The sequence below is a fragment of the Dipodomys spectabilis genome, unplaced genomic scaffold (genome assembly GCF_019054845.1).
Source record: "Dipodomys spectabilis isolate Male_0828 unplaced genomic scaffold, ASM1905484v1 ptg000051l, whole genome shotgun sequence".
NCBI classification, from domain to species: Eukaryota; Metazoa; Chordata; class Mammalia; order Rodentia; family Heteromyidae; genus Dipodomys; species Dipodomys spectabilis.
Window position 1 is genome coordinate 1,136,603 of NW_024870728.1, and position 15,693 is coordinate 1,152,295.

Below are 15,693 nucleotides of genomic sequence, written 5' to 3' on the forward strand. Positions count from 1 at the left end.
AACAAGACTTTTCTTCTTTGTTGCCGTTTTTTTGTTTTTTCGCTTATCTGTCCTTGGGAGGGTTTTAGGGAAAGGCACAGAAATAGAGGAACAAAGGAAAAACAAATGCAGCACTAGTACTCACTAGACACTATGTTGAAAATGAACTGTACAACTTGTGGGTGGGGGATGGTAGGAAAAAATTGGGAGAAAGCAAGGGAAGGGGTGAAATATACTCTTTACCTGACTCATGTAACTGTAACCCTCTGTGTATCACCTTTATAGTAACAATTAAAAACTAACTTGGAACAGTAGTAGAAACTTAATTTAAAATCAAACTTATTTTCATGCAAAGACAAGAAGGGAGAAGTCTATGAGGAAAAAATGTGGCTATTAGATACTATTGTGTTGGTTACTAGGGTAGGCAGTTAGGACATGGCTCTGTTCAAGTATTTAATAAAACCTTACTCATGCTGGGCGCTGGTGGCTCACACCTATAATCCTAACTACTAGAAGGCTGAGATCTGAGGGCTGAGGATTGCAGTCAGCCTTGGCAAGAAAGTCCTTGAGGCTCTTATCTCCAATTAACTATCAAAAGGCCAGAAGTGGAGCTGGGGCTTAAGTGGCAGAGCACCAGCCTTGAGCACAAATGATGATCAGGGACAGCACCCAGACACTGATCATCAACAACGAAACACTAAAAGCCCCACCAAAACGCAACCCCCCAAACAAACTAAACCAAACCTCCCACCAAACCTTGGTCAGGTGTGCATTCAACCTCCCCACCTGACAGAGGAAAACTCTGGGCTGCCAGGTGCAAAGGCATTGCCTTTCAGGGGAGAGGGAATTTCTCACTATTGGTGTTGTACAGACCACATCCTGCTAGGTTCGGAACAGACACACTCACATTAAGGTTTGTGAGACTACCCTCACAAGTGAGCATATTATTTATTGTCCAGCTGATTCATACTGGCCAGTTCTAAAAACTATAGTATGAAACCTAAGACTAGAGGATTATGTGGGAAAGGAAACGAGTCTGGAGCTCCCTCTGTTGGCTTGTTTTAGAAGTAAAGCAAGCAAAGAACTCATGTTGTTCTCTTCCTCTCTCCCTCCCTTCACTTCCCTTCTTTTCTTTCTCTCTCATTCTCTCCCCCCCTTCTCCCCTTCTGTCTCTGTGGGTATTGGTGCAGAACTCAGGACCTTGAATCTGCTCAACAGTCTACCACTTTAGCCATACCCCTCAACCCTTTTTTAATTTTCAAGTCTTGGGTTTTTCCCCAGGGCCAGCGTGGAACATAAACTTCCTATCTATAGTCTCCCATGTATCTGGGCCATGCCTGGGGGCCTTGCTAATTTTTGCCTAGGCTATCCTGGAACTAGATTCTCCTGATCTCTACCACCTGAGTAGCTGGGATTACCGACAAGATGAAGGGTTTTCTTTCAACCAATGGATACCCAATGGATATTTTCACATGAAGTAAGAACTTTTCCATTTTGTGTATAGGAAACCTGAGGCTAATGGACAGTCATTTAAAAATTTTCCAATCTGTAAACCTACAGGTGACATATAAATTTAAAAAATGGAAATGAGTAAGCATAGAATAGAAATGAGCAATGACCAAAGGAATTTTCAGGAGGCTTAGCTGAGCAGTCATATTCTTAAGATGGTCCTTTTCTAACCTGCCCATGAGTTTTTCAATACTTTGTCGAAGTTTTCCTCCTCCTCACAGTTTTTTTTGTTTGTTTGTTGTCGGTCTTGGGGTTTGAACTCTGGGCCTGGGCACTGTCCCTCAGCTCTTCAGCTCAAGGCTAGCGCCCTACCACTTGAGCCACAGTGCTACTTCAGCTTATTCTGCTTATGTGGTGCTGAGGAATCGAACCCAGGACCTCATGCATGCAAGGCAAGCACTCTACCACTGAGCCACCTTTCCAGCCCCTACTCCAATCTTTCAAAGCTCCATTTTGAATGCTTTGAATGAAGACACTAGTCCTTAACAAAAGCACTGGGAAAATGTTCTAAATAGGCCTTGTGAGAATCAGGACATTACCTTATCCAAGCCTTATATCCTACAGACAGTAGATATCAACAAGTATCAGTTCCTGAACATATGATCAGATTCATGGCCTGCTTCCAACCCAAATCAATATTTGTGATTCTAAACTATTTTTATTGGTTTCTCTTATTCTCAAACTAAACTGAAAGTTTAAAGCATCATACAATGTCATTAATTTTTCCTATCCACTAAAACATATAAGCCATCTCTTCTGCACTGAGATGCTCAGGAAGTACTGGCTACTTACTTTAAACCAGTTTTAAAATTAATCTTCATGAGCATACTGCGTAGAGCCCATCTGCTCACTGCCCTCACCTGTGCCCCCACACCCAGCAGCAATGCCAGGCCTGGGCTCACCTAGTAAACTGGGATCTGCTCGAACCATCTTCTGCTTTTTCTTCTTCTTGCCGCTTTGCACAGCCTCAAAGTTGGATTGTTGGTTGTTGCTTTGATTGGTCTGAAATACTGAATGGAGTGTACTGTGATTCATCCCCCACACAGAGCCCTGTGAAATGAGACAACATGGCTGAGAATACACTGTGGACGCATGGCTACAGCCCTACGATTCTTAGAGCCACTAATTGCCCATACCATACTAAGCATGAATATAAAGACAAAAAGCCTGTTACAGCTCTGGCAACACTAAATCCAAGAACAGACCACTGAGCCTCACTTACATTCCAACACCCTACTTAAACCTTTCCAGGGAAACTGGTTCTCTACTCTGCTGTGTCAGCATAGCTGTCACAAGTTCTATAGAAAATATGACATCTATGCTATCTACTAGGAAATGAAATGCATAGTAAATAATCACAAACAAGCACCTGTATTATGCCAATGTATACCCCTCATCTACTCAAAGTACAATTCTTTGCACTCTGTGCCCTGGGACAGACAGGCTGGGAACCACCTGGTAGAATATCACCAAAGAAAGCTAAAGTCTATATGTGTTATTCCTATCAGCAATCCCAGAAGGGATCTTGCCAGCAAATAATGCCTACATACTTACTGCCAACTGGTCAGACAGTGAAATAGTCCACCAACCTTTTGTACTTTTTGTTGCTTTTATTAGACCAATCTCAAGGAGCCAACTCAAAGGCTGAATGGCAGCAGTGGGGAAGGAGTGGAGAAAACACTGGAAGGAGACATGTGAGGCACGGGAACATGTAGGGGTCCTCCCCTTCCAGCCCACAGGGGAGGACATTCCACAGACACAAAGTGCTCCTGCATTGTTCCACATCTTTTCTAGTGCTGTTCAGGTACTGTCACCTGTCATTCCTCTTAGTGTACCCATTAGCCCATCTACTCAACTATCACCATCTACTCAACTGTCACTATTTAGAAGAGCTTTTTTCAGTCATGACTTACAGTGGTCTTAGCACAGTTAAATGTTAATAATAAATCAGCATATATTAAATAAGGTTTCTTTAAACAGAAACACATATAAAACAGAATTATATACGGAATGCATGGTGAAAATATAACCAGAACTTAAGCCTTAGGAACAACATTTCAGTGCTTTCCAATTTAATGTTCATGGGGATTTTATAGAACAACTGATAATGAGAGGAGACTATCTTTTAAAGCCCCATCAACAATACATGAACTATCCACAGATACTGTTGGCTTTGTTGACTACAGTGAATACAGGGGGCTGCAGTTTCACTAACACACGTAAGTGAATCAAGAAAACTGAAACTAGCATGCCTAGTACAGAATAAATGGCTGTATTTACTATTTGGGAAATTGACAGAGGCAGGTAATTTGAAAATATCAAGTCTAGGGCTGGGTATGTGGCTTAGTGGTACAGTGCTTGCACTGGGTTCAGTTCCTCAGCACCATATAAACACTGTGGCTCACGTAGTAGAGTGCTAGCCTTGAACAAAAAAGAAGCCTAGGGACAGTGCCCAGGCCTTGAGTTCAAGCCCCAAGTCTATGTATTTTAAATAGTTTTCATCAGTGTATGTGCAAAAATGGAACTTTTCTAATTTTTATTTCTGTGGCTAGTCGATTATTTATAGGCAGTAATCCTCACAGAGGTACTGCGTATTACTTTTTACCTGTTGTTGCTGCTGCTGCTGCTGCTGCTGCTGTTGCTGTTGCTGCTGCTGCTGCTGCTGCTGCTGCTGACGCTGCTGGTTGGCTTTCTGTTTGGCACGACGCTCAAGGAACTGCTTGGCAAACTCCTTGGCCTCAGAAGTGTCTCCTAAATAGGCCCTGATATAATCATGGACCTCATAAGGAGATTCGACTTCTTTCAAAAAAGAAACAAATGTGGGAACTGCAATATGGCAGGGGCAAAAACACAAGACAGTAATAGTGAAATAATTAATAAGAACAACTTATGAAAAAAAGGAGCTTCAAGTTTTAAGGTATTGCTATACCTCATTACACTTTAACAACAGAAACATGGAAACTCTACAGCTACTGTGTTAAAAGTTCCTTAATCTATCTTGTAGAAACGGAAAAAAAACACCTATCATCATGATGCCTAAAATTATCTGGGATGGCAAACAATCAAAGACATATCACAAAGCTTAATTTGACTAATGTCATTGAAACAGTTATTTGCTTAGGATGCCAGTGATTTGGAGATTCAGTCCTGCTTTCCTTTAACTCAATCAATAATTCATATTAAGTGTGTGATGTGTTCCAGGCACCAAGAAAGATACTGAAGTACAGCTGGGAGGATATCCTCCCAGAGCTCCTAATCCATGGAGACATTTTATGTCTAGAGAAATCAAATGGAAAATGTCAAGTCATGTGGTACTAGACAAATAGCACAAATAACAGAGTTAGAAAAATATGGGTTTTAGACTCTGAAGTCTGGTGGCTGTGTGACCTTGATGAGCTACTTAACCATTCTGAGCCCGTTTCCTAATTTTAGAAATAGGGATAATACCACCTACCTTGTACAAGTATCTTTAAAATTTAGTACCAGAACTGCATTGCTGGGACAACATGTTGGCCCTCGATAGTGCCTAGCACATGGTAGGTGCTTAATGTATGGTAGCCATTATTATTATTTATAATCGCTCGCTCTGCAGCTGTTTAGACCATTAGATGCTGTTACAAGGCCACAAAGGGACCTTTCTCTTCCTTTACTTCTGGTTTTTAAGATTCTCAAGCTTTAGGCCAGGCATCAGGGGTGGACTAATTTAACTTGAACTATCAGTTATGGAGACCCTTTCTATCTCTGCCTACCAGTCTGTTCAAACATTCAGCAGGTAAGTCCTCTGTAAACAGCTCACTACAAAAAACTGCCTGTTCAAACTGTGCTGAAACTTCTTAATTTTGCATATAATTTTATCCCCCCCAAACCTGTCTCATTATATCATTAAAGCAGCCTGAAATGATACATACTCTTTGGCAACCACGCACAACTTATTTGATCTTAATATTGAGGGAGTTTTCTCTCCAACTCCAAATGAGCCAAGTACTTACTGTAAGTGTGAAGCTTGGCCTTCTTAGATTTGATTTGAGTTTTAGCCACTCCTGAGTTTCACCAACCCCTTTGGGCATCCTCTCTGTCATTCCACATGCTGGGGTTCCCTCCCCAATTCTTACCATCCAAGTTATTTGCCGTATTAAGGGCATGAAGCATCTGTTCACACCACTGGGTAAATCCATCTTGGGCTTTATTTACTCCCTGAAAGAGCTTCAGCAACTTTTCTTCTTCTTCTACTTTCTTATTCTGCCGGTTAGACACACCTACAGATTTACTAAAGCAAAACAATAGGGCGATATTATATTCCCAGAAACTGTTACTATATGGTTATATTATAATACCATAAATAATGGCTTGGAAACACTGGATAGCAGTTCAGTAATCTAGTTCTTAGCTTTATAAAAGAAAAAAAAGTTCAAGTACTTGGATTGAAAAACCTCTTAAATCTAGCCTCTGCTAATATATCCTCATTTGTGAATACAGGCCTTCTATTAGAGAAAAAAATGCAATCTTCCTATTTGTTTTTAGGTAAGGTGTTTCATTTTTACTAAGCCTCAGTTTTCTCATCTGTAAAATGGTACTAAGCATACTTCTTTGCGTTATAATGAGGAATAAAGACACTGTATGCAAAGCCCTAGAGCACAGAGCCTGGCAACAATGCGCAAGTAACTAACACACATCTGCTGTTTTTAAGCCCTCAATCAAAAAAACCTGACAACACTACCATTTATTAAGTAGTTACCATGTGCCAGTGCTTTACTACTTCACACACATTGATTTAATCTTTATATTTCCTTTCTTTTTTTTTGGGGGGGGGGGGGTCCGGTCGTGGGGCCTGTACTCTGGGCCTGGGCGCTGTCCCTCAGCTCTTCAGCTCAAGGCTAGCGCTCTACCACTTGAGCCACAGCGTCACTTCCGGCTTTTTTCTTTTTGCTTATGTGGTGCTGAGGAATCGAAGCCAGGGCCTCAGGCATGCAAGGCAAGAGCTCTACCACTGAGCCACCTTCCCAGCCCTAATCTTTATATCTCTACACCAGTGAAGTTACCATCTTCCTTTTACTGATGAGGGAACTGAGGCGCAAAAGAGCGTCCCTCTTGCCCAAAGTCACACAGCTAGTAAGTAGTAGTGCTAGGACTTGAGTTCATGTATTAAGTGTTAAAACCCATGGTGTTCAACAACTGTCTAACTGGGGAAGATGAAATGTAACTAACTTGTCATAAAAATTAACAGGTCATTACAGAGGTATTTCGTAATACGAATTATAGTATCAAAGTAACTTAAAATATACTTAGAAAAAAATGCTAAGATATTTGGAGAAATGTTGAACAATGACAAAAATAATATGCTGTTCTTAATATTTACCATGTTGTTGAGTGCTCAGCAGTACAAAAGTCCCTAAGAAATAATACAAATGTGCTTCTATGGGGAAGAAAGCAATCACCATAATAATGACTTATGTGCCTGGACACAGATGAAAACTCTAAGTAAAACTAACTCCTTTCTCAGCCCGCCCAACATTCCATACGTCTACCATCCCCCATCCAATCAAGGTACACTAGAGGGTGGTCACTCTGAACCCTACCTGAGACTGGAGTTTTTATTTTTATTTGTTGAATTCCTAGGTCCCACTTCTTTTACGGCATCATCCCAGAATCCCATGTTGGAGTTTTTAGAGTCAGCATTACTCCAGATACTACTGACCAGGTCAGAGGCCCACTGGTTAGGAGGACCAGAATTTATAGAGCCCCAAACAGAATTTCCAATGCTGGTATGCAGGTTGGAATGCTGTCAAAGAAACAGAAATGATTATGGTTAACATACTGGAAAGGTGAAAAGATAATGTAATGTAACAGCAGTCCATAGAAAGCCAACTGAGGAAAATGAACCCACTGCATTATTCCGGGCTCTGTTTGGTTGCTGGTGCTGCTGCTGCTGCTGCTGCTTCTGCATCTGCCTGGCCTCTTCCTGCTGGATCTCCAAAAGAGACTTTGTGGAACCTGCAGGCTTGCTGACATTCCCCCAACCTGAGAGTTTCTGCTGTTGCTGCTGTTGCTGCTGCTGGAGAGCTTTCATCAATTCTCTCTGCTGACGCCTTTGCTGTTGTAGAAAAACGAAAGCTGGCTCAGGATTCCTGTTTTTAGACAAGTTACAAACATGCAGTATGCTATATGGAATGCTAATGTACAGTAACTGAAGACCATCAACTTGATGGAGCTAATCCTTCTGCTGCAAATAAATATGTAAACTACTAGATACACAGAAGAGAATAAAAAGATCAAATGGAAAATTATTCCTTACAAATTAAGTTAAATGGGTGCTCTGGCTAAGCATAGAAATGAAATGTCTATGTTGACTTCTCAAGTCTATCAAAATCACAGTAAGCATATACACTTTTTAAAAAGCATAAGCCAGTAAGGACAAAGAACAGATTTTTTAAACTGGAAAGTAAGCCCAACACCAATGGCTCACACCTTTAAGCCTAGCTAGCAAGAGGCTGAGATATGAGGATTGAGGCTCAAAACCTGCCCAGGTAGAAAAGTTTATGAAACTCTTAACTCCAATAAAGGACCAAAGAGCCAGAAATGGAACTACAGGTCAGGTAGTAGAATGCTGGCATTGAGCAAAGAAGCTCAGGGGCAGTGCCCAGGCCCTGAGTTCAAATCCCAGGCCTGGCACAAAAAACAAAAGCAAACAAAAAACAAGAAAGAAAACCTGGAAAGCACAGTTAATGATAACTAGTGTTAACAGGTCCAATAAGCTGAAACCTAAGTAAAGGAAGTTCAAGAACAAGCTGATTCCTACAAAAATTTCAGGAACTGGAGGAATATCCCAGAGTAAGACAAATCTGTGAACAAAAGCAGCAAGAACCTTAAACGGTTAAGAAGCTGACTTTGCCTAACCTAACAAGAAAATGGAAAGTGTTTTGTTTGGAAAGGCTGAGCCAGATGGGCAGGTTGCTCTATTGGTAAATGAGCAAGTACAAGTAAGTACACTCACAGATAATAAATAGGCAGACATCCTCCAACAGAATAGCTGAGACAGAAACCTCTGTGGGGAATCCACCAAGGTGGCCATACACCAAGGTGGCCATACAGACCTCCAACAAGCTTCTACTACCAAGTTGATAAACACACTGAAATCACCAAACATTTAACATGTTTCTAGATAAGAACCAAATACCGAAACAAATACAGAAAATTCAGAGGAGAAAAAAGGGAAAATAGGATTGGATTTTATGAACCTACTTAAATAATAACCTTAAATAAGGTGGATAGTGGTATGTGCCTGAAATCACAGCAACAATGGAAAAGTCTGACTCAAACACACAGCCATGGGGGAGTCAGACTCTATCTTAAAAATAACCAGTGAAGGGCTGGGAAGGTGGCTCAGTGGTAGAGCGCTTGCCTTGCATGCATGAGGCCCTGGGTTCGATTCCCCAGCACCACATAAGCAAAAAGCAAAAAGCCGGAAGTGACGCTGTGGCTCAAGTGGTAGAGCGCTAGCCTTGAGCTGAAGAGCTGAGGGACAGCGCCCAGGCCCAGAGGTCAGACCTCACGACCGGACCCCCCAAAAAAAAAAAAAACAGTGAAAAATAGGGCCAGAGGTAAAGCTCAGTGGTATCCTGCCAGCCTGGAAAGCATGAGGCCTTGAGGTCAAACCCTAGTACAGTCAATCAATTAACCAATCAGGTGTAAGACAAATTTAAAATAAGACACATTAAAAGGTGAAAAGGAGGACTGGTAAAATGGGTGCATTACTTCAAAAAAGATGAAAGACAGAGATGGAAAAGAAAAAAAAATCATGCAATTTCAGAAAAAGAAAAGAAAAAAGAATAGCCGCATAGCAAAGTGTCCAGACTGGAACAAGTTAGAAGGTCCCAGAAAGGATGCTTCCAGGGGGAGAAAATGAAATATGATTTTAATATTTCTCTATGTGGTAAATATGTGTGGAATGGCATTTCTTGCCCTCTATAGGATATAGAAAGAATTAAAAGTCCAAAGAAAATGATTCTAATGAAAATACAGATGAAATAACCATTCAATTCTGGGAAGCAAAAAAGATGAACAAAAAAAGATCTGTGGCTGGGAATGTAGCTCAGTGGCAGAATGCCTACATAGCATGTGTGAGAAGGAAGGGAGGCACACAGCAAGGGAGAAAGGAAGAAATGGAGGGAAGGAAGGAAGAAGAGAAAGCAGGAGGGACAGAGCATAGGCTGCATTAAGAAATGGAGGTAAGGAAGGAAAAAGGGAGAGAATAAAGTTAGTGAATGAAAGAGGAAGAGGGAAAGAGAAGGATCAAGGGACAGAAAGCAGGGAGGAGAGGTAGGAGAAGAGAAAAAAGGAAGAGAAGGGAGGAGGGGAGGGAACATGTGCTGTGATTCTTACTAACACTGTAAGTTTTCACTCAACAGAAATCAAAGTTATTGAAATACTTTCTAACCTTGAAGATACTCTAACTGTATCCCATTTACTGATAAATTTTTAGAGAAGGGTGGTTTCTGTTTTGTTTTTTTTTTTTTTTTAAAAAAAACAAGTAAGAGAGTTGGGTACCTATAATCATATAGGTACCTATAATCACACCTATAATTCTATCTATTCAGACCAAGATCTGAGAATTGGTTTGAAGCCACTCTGGAGAATATAAATCCAAAAGATACTGATCTCCAATTAACCATGAAAAAAAAAAAAAAGCCAGACTTGAGGCTCAAATGGCAGAGCTCCAACTTTGAGCCAAAAAAAAAAAAAAGTGAAAGGCCCCAGCAGTTCAAGGACCAGTACCAGTAAAATCAATCATCAATCAATCAACCAATCAAAAATATGGCAACTTTCAAGGTGAAGAAACATTTTAACTTACTAGATGACATCAAGCACATCGTATGGCAAATACACCTAGACAACTCTTACTTTAGGAGACCATGTCTCTTAATTCAATGAACCACACAACCCAGATCCAAAAGAAAAGAACCTATAATCTCCAACTGATCATTCAAGTTATATCCCCATAAAGCATGTTCTTCAAGACTTGGCTATTATGTCACCTTTTTTTTTTTTTTTAGTCAGTCGTGGAGCTTGAACTCTGGGCCTGGGCGCTGTCCCTCAGCTCTTCAGCTCAAGGCGAGCGCTCTACCACTTGAGCTACAGCGCCACTTCCGGTTTTCTGGTGGTTTATTGGAGATAGGAGTCTCACGGTCTCTCCTGCCCGGGCTGGCTTTGAACCGCGATCCTCAGATCTCAGCCTCCTGAGTAGCTAGGATTACAGGCGTGAGCCACCAGCGCCCGGCTATTATGTCACCTTTTACAGAGGCTTTCCCAGAGCATAACACCTAAGAGGGAACAAGCCACCATGCCATCTCCAGCACCATCATGACTTCCCTGTCATTCTTCTCCCCTTCCCACATAATCTTCCTCTCTGGTACTCATGCTTACTCTCCAACATTCTGGTTTATTTTGTATGTTTTATTTAACTTCTATTGTTCATCTTCCCAACTATCAGGTATTTTGTTTGTTTTATCCTCAATTACAACACCAGACTACAAGTAAGTATGCGCTTTATATGTGTTGAAAGAATCAGGGAATAAGAAATTAATAGCAGTTCCTCCTCTGTTGAGAACTGTTATTCCTCTTTTCCAGCTTTCTTCCACTCTTTCGTATCTTCCTATCTTATGATGAACTTCGGGATATAAAGTTAAAAGCCAAGATACTTGATTTTTGTCACATTTTAAGATTTTCTAGGCCAGTCAAAAAAGCCTAACCCTTCGGACAAAAATGTAGTATGCATTAAACTCACATCTTTGCATCATTAAATTCCTATCTCCACAAAACTCACCCACAATTCTGAACAATCTATGTATTTTTGTTTATGAGTTATGCTCAAGAGCTACAGAAAAATGTTTAAGGAACATTTATGTTACTCAATCTTTGGTTATTCCTGTTGAATTCTTCAAGGTGACCAAATTATAAGCCAAAGTGCCCAAACATAGGCTTAAGTATTTAGTAAGAGTATATCCAAATCAAACACACACCAATCCAGAGAGTGACTACCATCTTAAGGCACCATTAACCCACTCCATCTTCTAGAACACTATATTCAGGCACATCACTCTTTACAAATTACCTCTTCTCGAAGCTGCCGTTCTCTTTCTTCCTCCAACTTTTGGATTTCAGCCAATGACAGGGTGGCTTGGGACTGACATGGCGTTGTATTAGACTGTTGGCCCCATGTTGATGAAGAGGGAAGCTAAAAAGAAATGAAAAGGCAGAATTTTTGAGGAAATGTAAATAGGAGACAAAGACATAATTATGTACAGTTAAAACATCTATGGTGGAAGTGGCGCTGTAGCTCAAGTGGTAGAGCGCTCGCCTTGAGCTGAAGAGCTGAGGGACAGCACCCAGGCCCTGAGTTCAAGCCCCACGACCGAGAAAAAAAAAAAAAAAAAAAAAAAAAATCTATGGTTTTTTTCCTCATCATTTGCAACATTCACTAAAACAAATCTGTCCATATCTTTTCCATACTTTCCTGTATGCTTGCTTGCTTCTATTTCTTTTTTAATCAATTGCCCCAAACCTAAACAAATGAAAATATACATACACCTTTATACTTGCTTTAGCTATCTGTTATATCTAGCGTTATCACATATAACAATATGCAATCATAATGGCAAAGGAGTTAACAAAACAAATGGCTACATTGACTTGGAGATTTTTAATCCATGAAGTCATGAAGAACCATCACTGATTAAAAACAAGATATCTGAATGAGAAGGTACAGTAGGTAGCTAATAGGAGATGTCGGGCATGGTCCTCAGTCTCAGTCTTTTAAGAGTGAGTCTATTTTTAATCAACAATTCTGCTTTTCCTATTATCAATTAAAGCAGAACATAAATATGTGGGTCTTGAAAACTTGAGTTTCAAATGGTTTTTCTATTTGTTTTTGGTGCTGGTCCTGGGGCTGGAACTCCACTTCCAGTTTTTTTTTTTTTTTTTAATGCTTAATTGGAGATAAGAATCTCAGACCTTGCTGATTTGGCTGGCTTCAAATTGTGATCCTTAGATCTCAGCTTCCTGAGTAGCTATGATTAAAGGCATGAGCCACCAGTGCCCAGCCTTTTAAATGGCCAGAAAAATTGCAGACTTAGGAGCATCTTATGGCTTCTTCAACAAAAACAAGAAAACCAATTCTAACCATAATTTTAAAATATGTTCAATGAAACATATGAACATAGATCAAAACGCCAAATAGTCTAAAAAAAGAATCTATACAGTAGAACTAGCTAAGGGTCCAACTAACAGAGTAGAAGGAATGAACAGTTTACACTGTTATCTATATCGCCCAAAGCAAATGAACACTGTCAATCAACCCTCAACAATATGATAGGCAGTAGGGCATGGGGTAAGGGATAGGCCCAGAAAGAAGCTAACAGAGAAAAGGAGGGTAAAGACTATGTAGGCAAATTGAGCAAAACCAAATACTCCATAGGAAATTACACATTTGGAAGGCACTAGTCCGGCAGCCAAGTCTCAAACCCGGCTGCATCACCTCCGGGGAAATATAAAAATACAAACGTCTTGGCTCCACCACACCTAATTGCCCAGAAGATTCAGAGGTGAGAAAAGAGAATCCATAAATCTTTCCAAGTTTGATGTGACCAGGGATGTTGGCTAATACCCTAGTGGCTGTATCATCTTGTAACAGTCAAAAACAATCTCCAGCCCTCCGGAGCAGACGTCTCCTGGCCTCTGCTGATCACTTCCTTAGAAATGGCTATGGTCCCTCTGGGGTGCCTCTAAAGATTCTTCCAACTGCTGTCAAAACGTTCATTTTCTTCACCATCAACTCCTTATCTACCTATCTACAGACACATCACATATAGACATACCATTCTATCTGTCTATCTATCTATCTATCTATCTATCTATCTATCTATCTATCTATCTGAGTATATGGTGTCCAATCCCTGCATGGGTCTGCTCTCTCAGATAAATCATACCCTGCTCTGAGAGGGTACAGCCACTCTGCAAACAGGCTGCCAGTTCCCTCAAAGTGTCAAATATAGTTACTATGGGACACATCATTCCTATACGAAAAAAAAAACCCATGTAACCACATAAAAACTATATATGAATTATTTACAGCAGCATTATTTATGAGAACCAAAAGGAGAAAGTAGTTCCAATGTCCAAATTCATGAATGAAAGCACAAAATGTGGCACATTTATATAATGGAATATTACCAGTCATATAAAGGAATAATCCAGTATTACATGCTACCATAGAAACTTCGAAACTGTAAATCAATTAAGGAGATGGATGTACATCATCTGTGAATATGCAAAAAATTCTCAACCCTACTGAATTATACACTGTAACTTGTTTAACAGTATGGCAGAAAAATTATCTCAATAAAGCTGTTTTAAAACTGCTCATCTTTTCTCATTTAGCAATACTTTACAACCATCTTTCAGTACTTTATCTTCATTTTTGGAGAATAAGGAGAAAAAACTATACACACAAGATCTGGAAATTACCCATGCCTTTACCTGCTTCACCCCAAAGCCTCACAAATAACCGCTATCCTGTGATGTGGCCTCTTAGAAAAGTCTTGACAACTTTTTTGTGGCTCAGAACCACATCTATCTACTACCAGCTCTCAGACTCAAAGCAACTAACTCAGAATTATTCTCAGCATATTCCTCCTTGGTAAATGAACATCCCAAAGTTTTATAAGAAAGTTTGGTGAAGGTTAAACTATATTAAGTTACTGAAAAATTATTAGTATGTACCTGACACAGCAACCACTCAATAATTAGTATACCTCTTACCTCTCCTTTCCACATGCCTTCAGCCCTGCACCAAGCCTTTTATCGACTGCCTGGCTACTGGTCTGCTAACCTCCAGTTATGTTTCCTTCAAATCCATTTAGCTCTCCTGAAAAGCTCATGGTGTTATTTCTAGTGTTCTGTCACTTTAAATTCTAATTTCCTGCCTTGGTTGGCTTTGGTTTTGAACCATGATCCTCCGATCTCAGATTCCTGAGAATCTAGGATCATTATTGGTACTTGCTTAAGTTGTAATTATTTGATAAGGTCTAGACAGCCCATAGTGCTATGGAGTCTGCCTGTACTTATACTTCATTAAGAAACAGTAACCTGTTAGTTGGGTGCCTGTGGCTCACGCCTGTAATCTTACTACTTAGGAGGCTGAGTAGTTCAAAGCCAGCCCGGGCAGGAAAGTCCATGAGACTCTCATCTCTAATTAGCCACCAGAAAACCAGAAGTGGTGCTGTGGCTCAAGTGGGAGAGTGCTTGCCTTGAGCTGAAGAGCTCAGGGACAGTGCTCAGACCCAGAGTTCAAGCCCCATGACAAACCAAAAAAAAAAAAAAAGTAACCTGTTCTTTAAATTTCCCCTAATGTTCCACAGTATTTCTAAACCTCATGCCTCTACTTGCTCCATGATGCCTCTCTCAGAACCTAAACTGCCTAACTTAGACAATTTCACATTTTATCAAGCATCAAAATACCTTGGGGGAATCTATTCAAACACAATCGTCCTGTGTTCTCCTCATAGAGGTTCATACCCAATACGTCTGGAGCGTCTGGAGCAGACTAGGGAATTTGCAGGTCTCACAAGTTTCCAGGAGACCAGTATCTGAGAACTACTGCATAATGCCATCTCTACTTCTATACCTACCACCCTGTATTCTAAATCTCTCTTCCTGTGTCTGAGTTTCACAAAGATAAGGAAGACTAAATCTTATTGCTAACTATGAGCCCAGCTTGAAGTCATGCAGATCCTGCTACAGACTCACTCTGCTCTTCCTAGACACTTGGTTTCAGGAGCAATCCCACAACCTTCCTAAGTTGATGAAGACTCACAGTCACACCCCAGCTTCTGTCTTTGACACCATTTACTACTGGGATCTCAGTCTTCATTTTCTCCTTTGTTGAAACAAATATCTGTTTTGTTTTTTAAAGAATCAAAAGAATTTCCTTGTAGCATCATTGGCCTTCAATGCAAAAAATAAAACAGGCTATCCTTTGCACTCAGGTGTTATGCTCAGGAATTGAAATTTAAAATTAAATTTGGAGCTCCGCAGTTAAAAAACACAACAAAACAAGCTGAGTGTTGATGCCTCACGCCTGTAATCCTAGCTACTCAGGAGGCTATGATCTGAGCACCATGGTTTGAAGTCAGCCTGAGAGGGAAAGTCTGT

At 40.5% G+C, this 15,693-nt stretch overlaps 1 protein-coding gene across 3 annotated transcripts in view; it reads right to left on the minus strand.

Annotated features, from left to right (window-relative positions):
* The window catches only part of Gigyf2 (GRB10 interacting GYF protein 2), a 148,667-nt gene that overhangs the window by 1,965 nt on the left and 131,009 nt on the right, over positions 1 to 15,693 (minus strand). The window contains exons 23-28 of one of the 3 annotated variants that reach the window (XM_042679050.1): positions 11,597 to 11,719; positions 7,373 to 7,579; positions 7,065 to 7,267; positions 5,601 to 5,755; positions 4,128 to 4,314; positions 2,391 to 2,542 (exon numbers count right to left, since the gene is read on the minus strand). In XM_042679050.1, the coding sequence (XP_042534984.1) occupies positions 2,391 to 2,542; positions 4,128 to 4,314; positions 5,601 to 5,755; positions 7,065 to 7,267; positions 7,373 to 7,579; positions 11,597 to 11,719 (1,027 nt within the window). Of the gene's footprint in view, positions 1 to 2,390; positions 2,543 to 4,093; positions 4,315 to 5,600; positions 5,756 to 7,064; positions 7,268 to 7,372; positions 7,580 to 11,596; positions 11,720 to 15,693 lie in introns of all 3 variants that reach the window. The other 2 variants (XM_042679049.1, XM_042679048.1) reach the window with 2 other exon arrangements.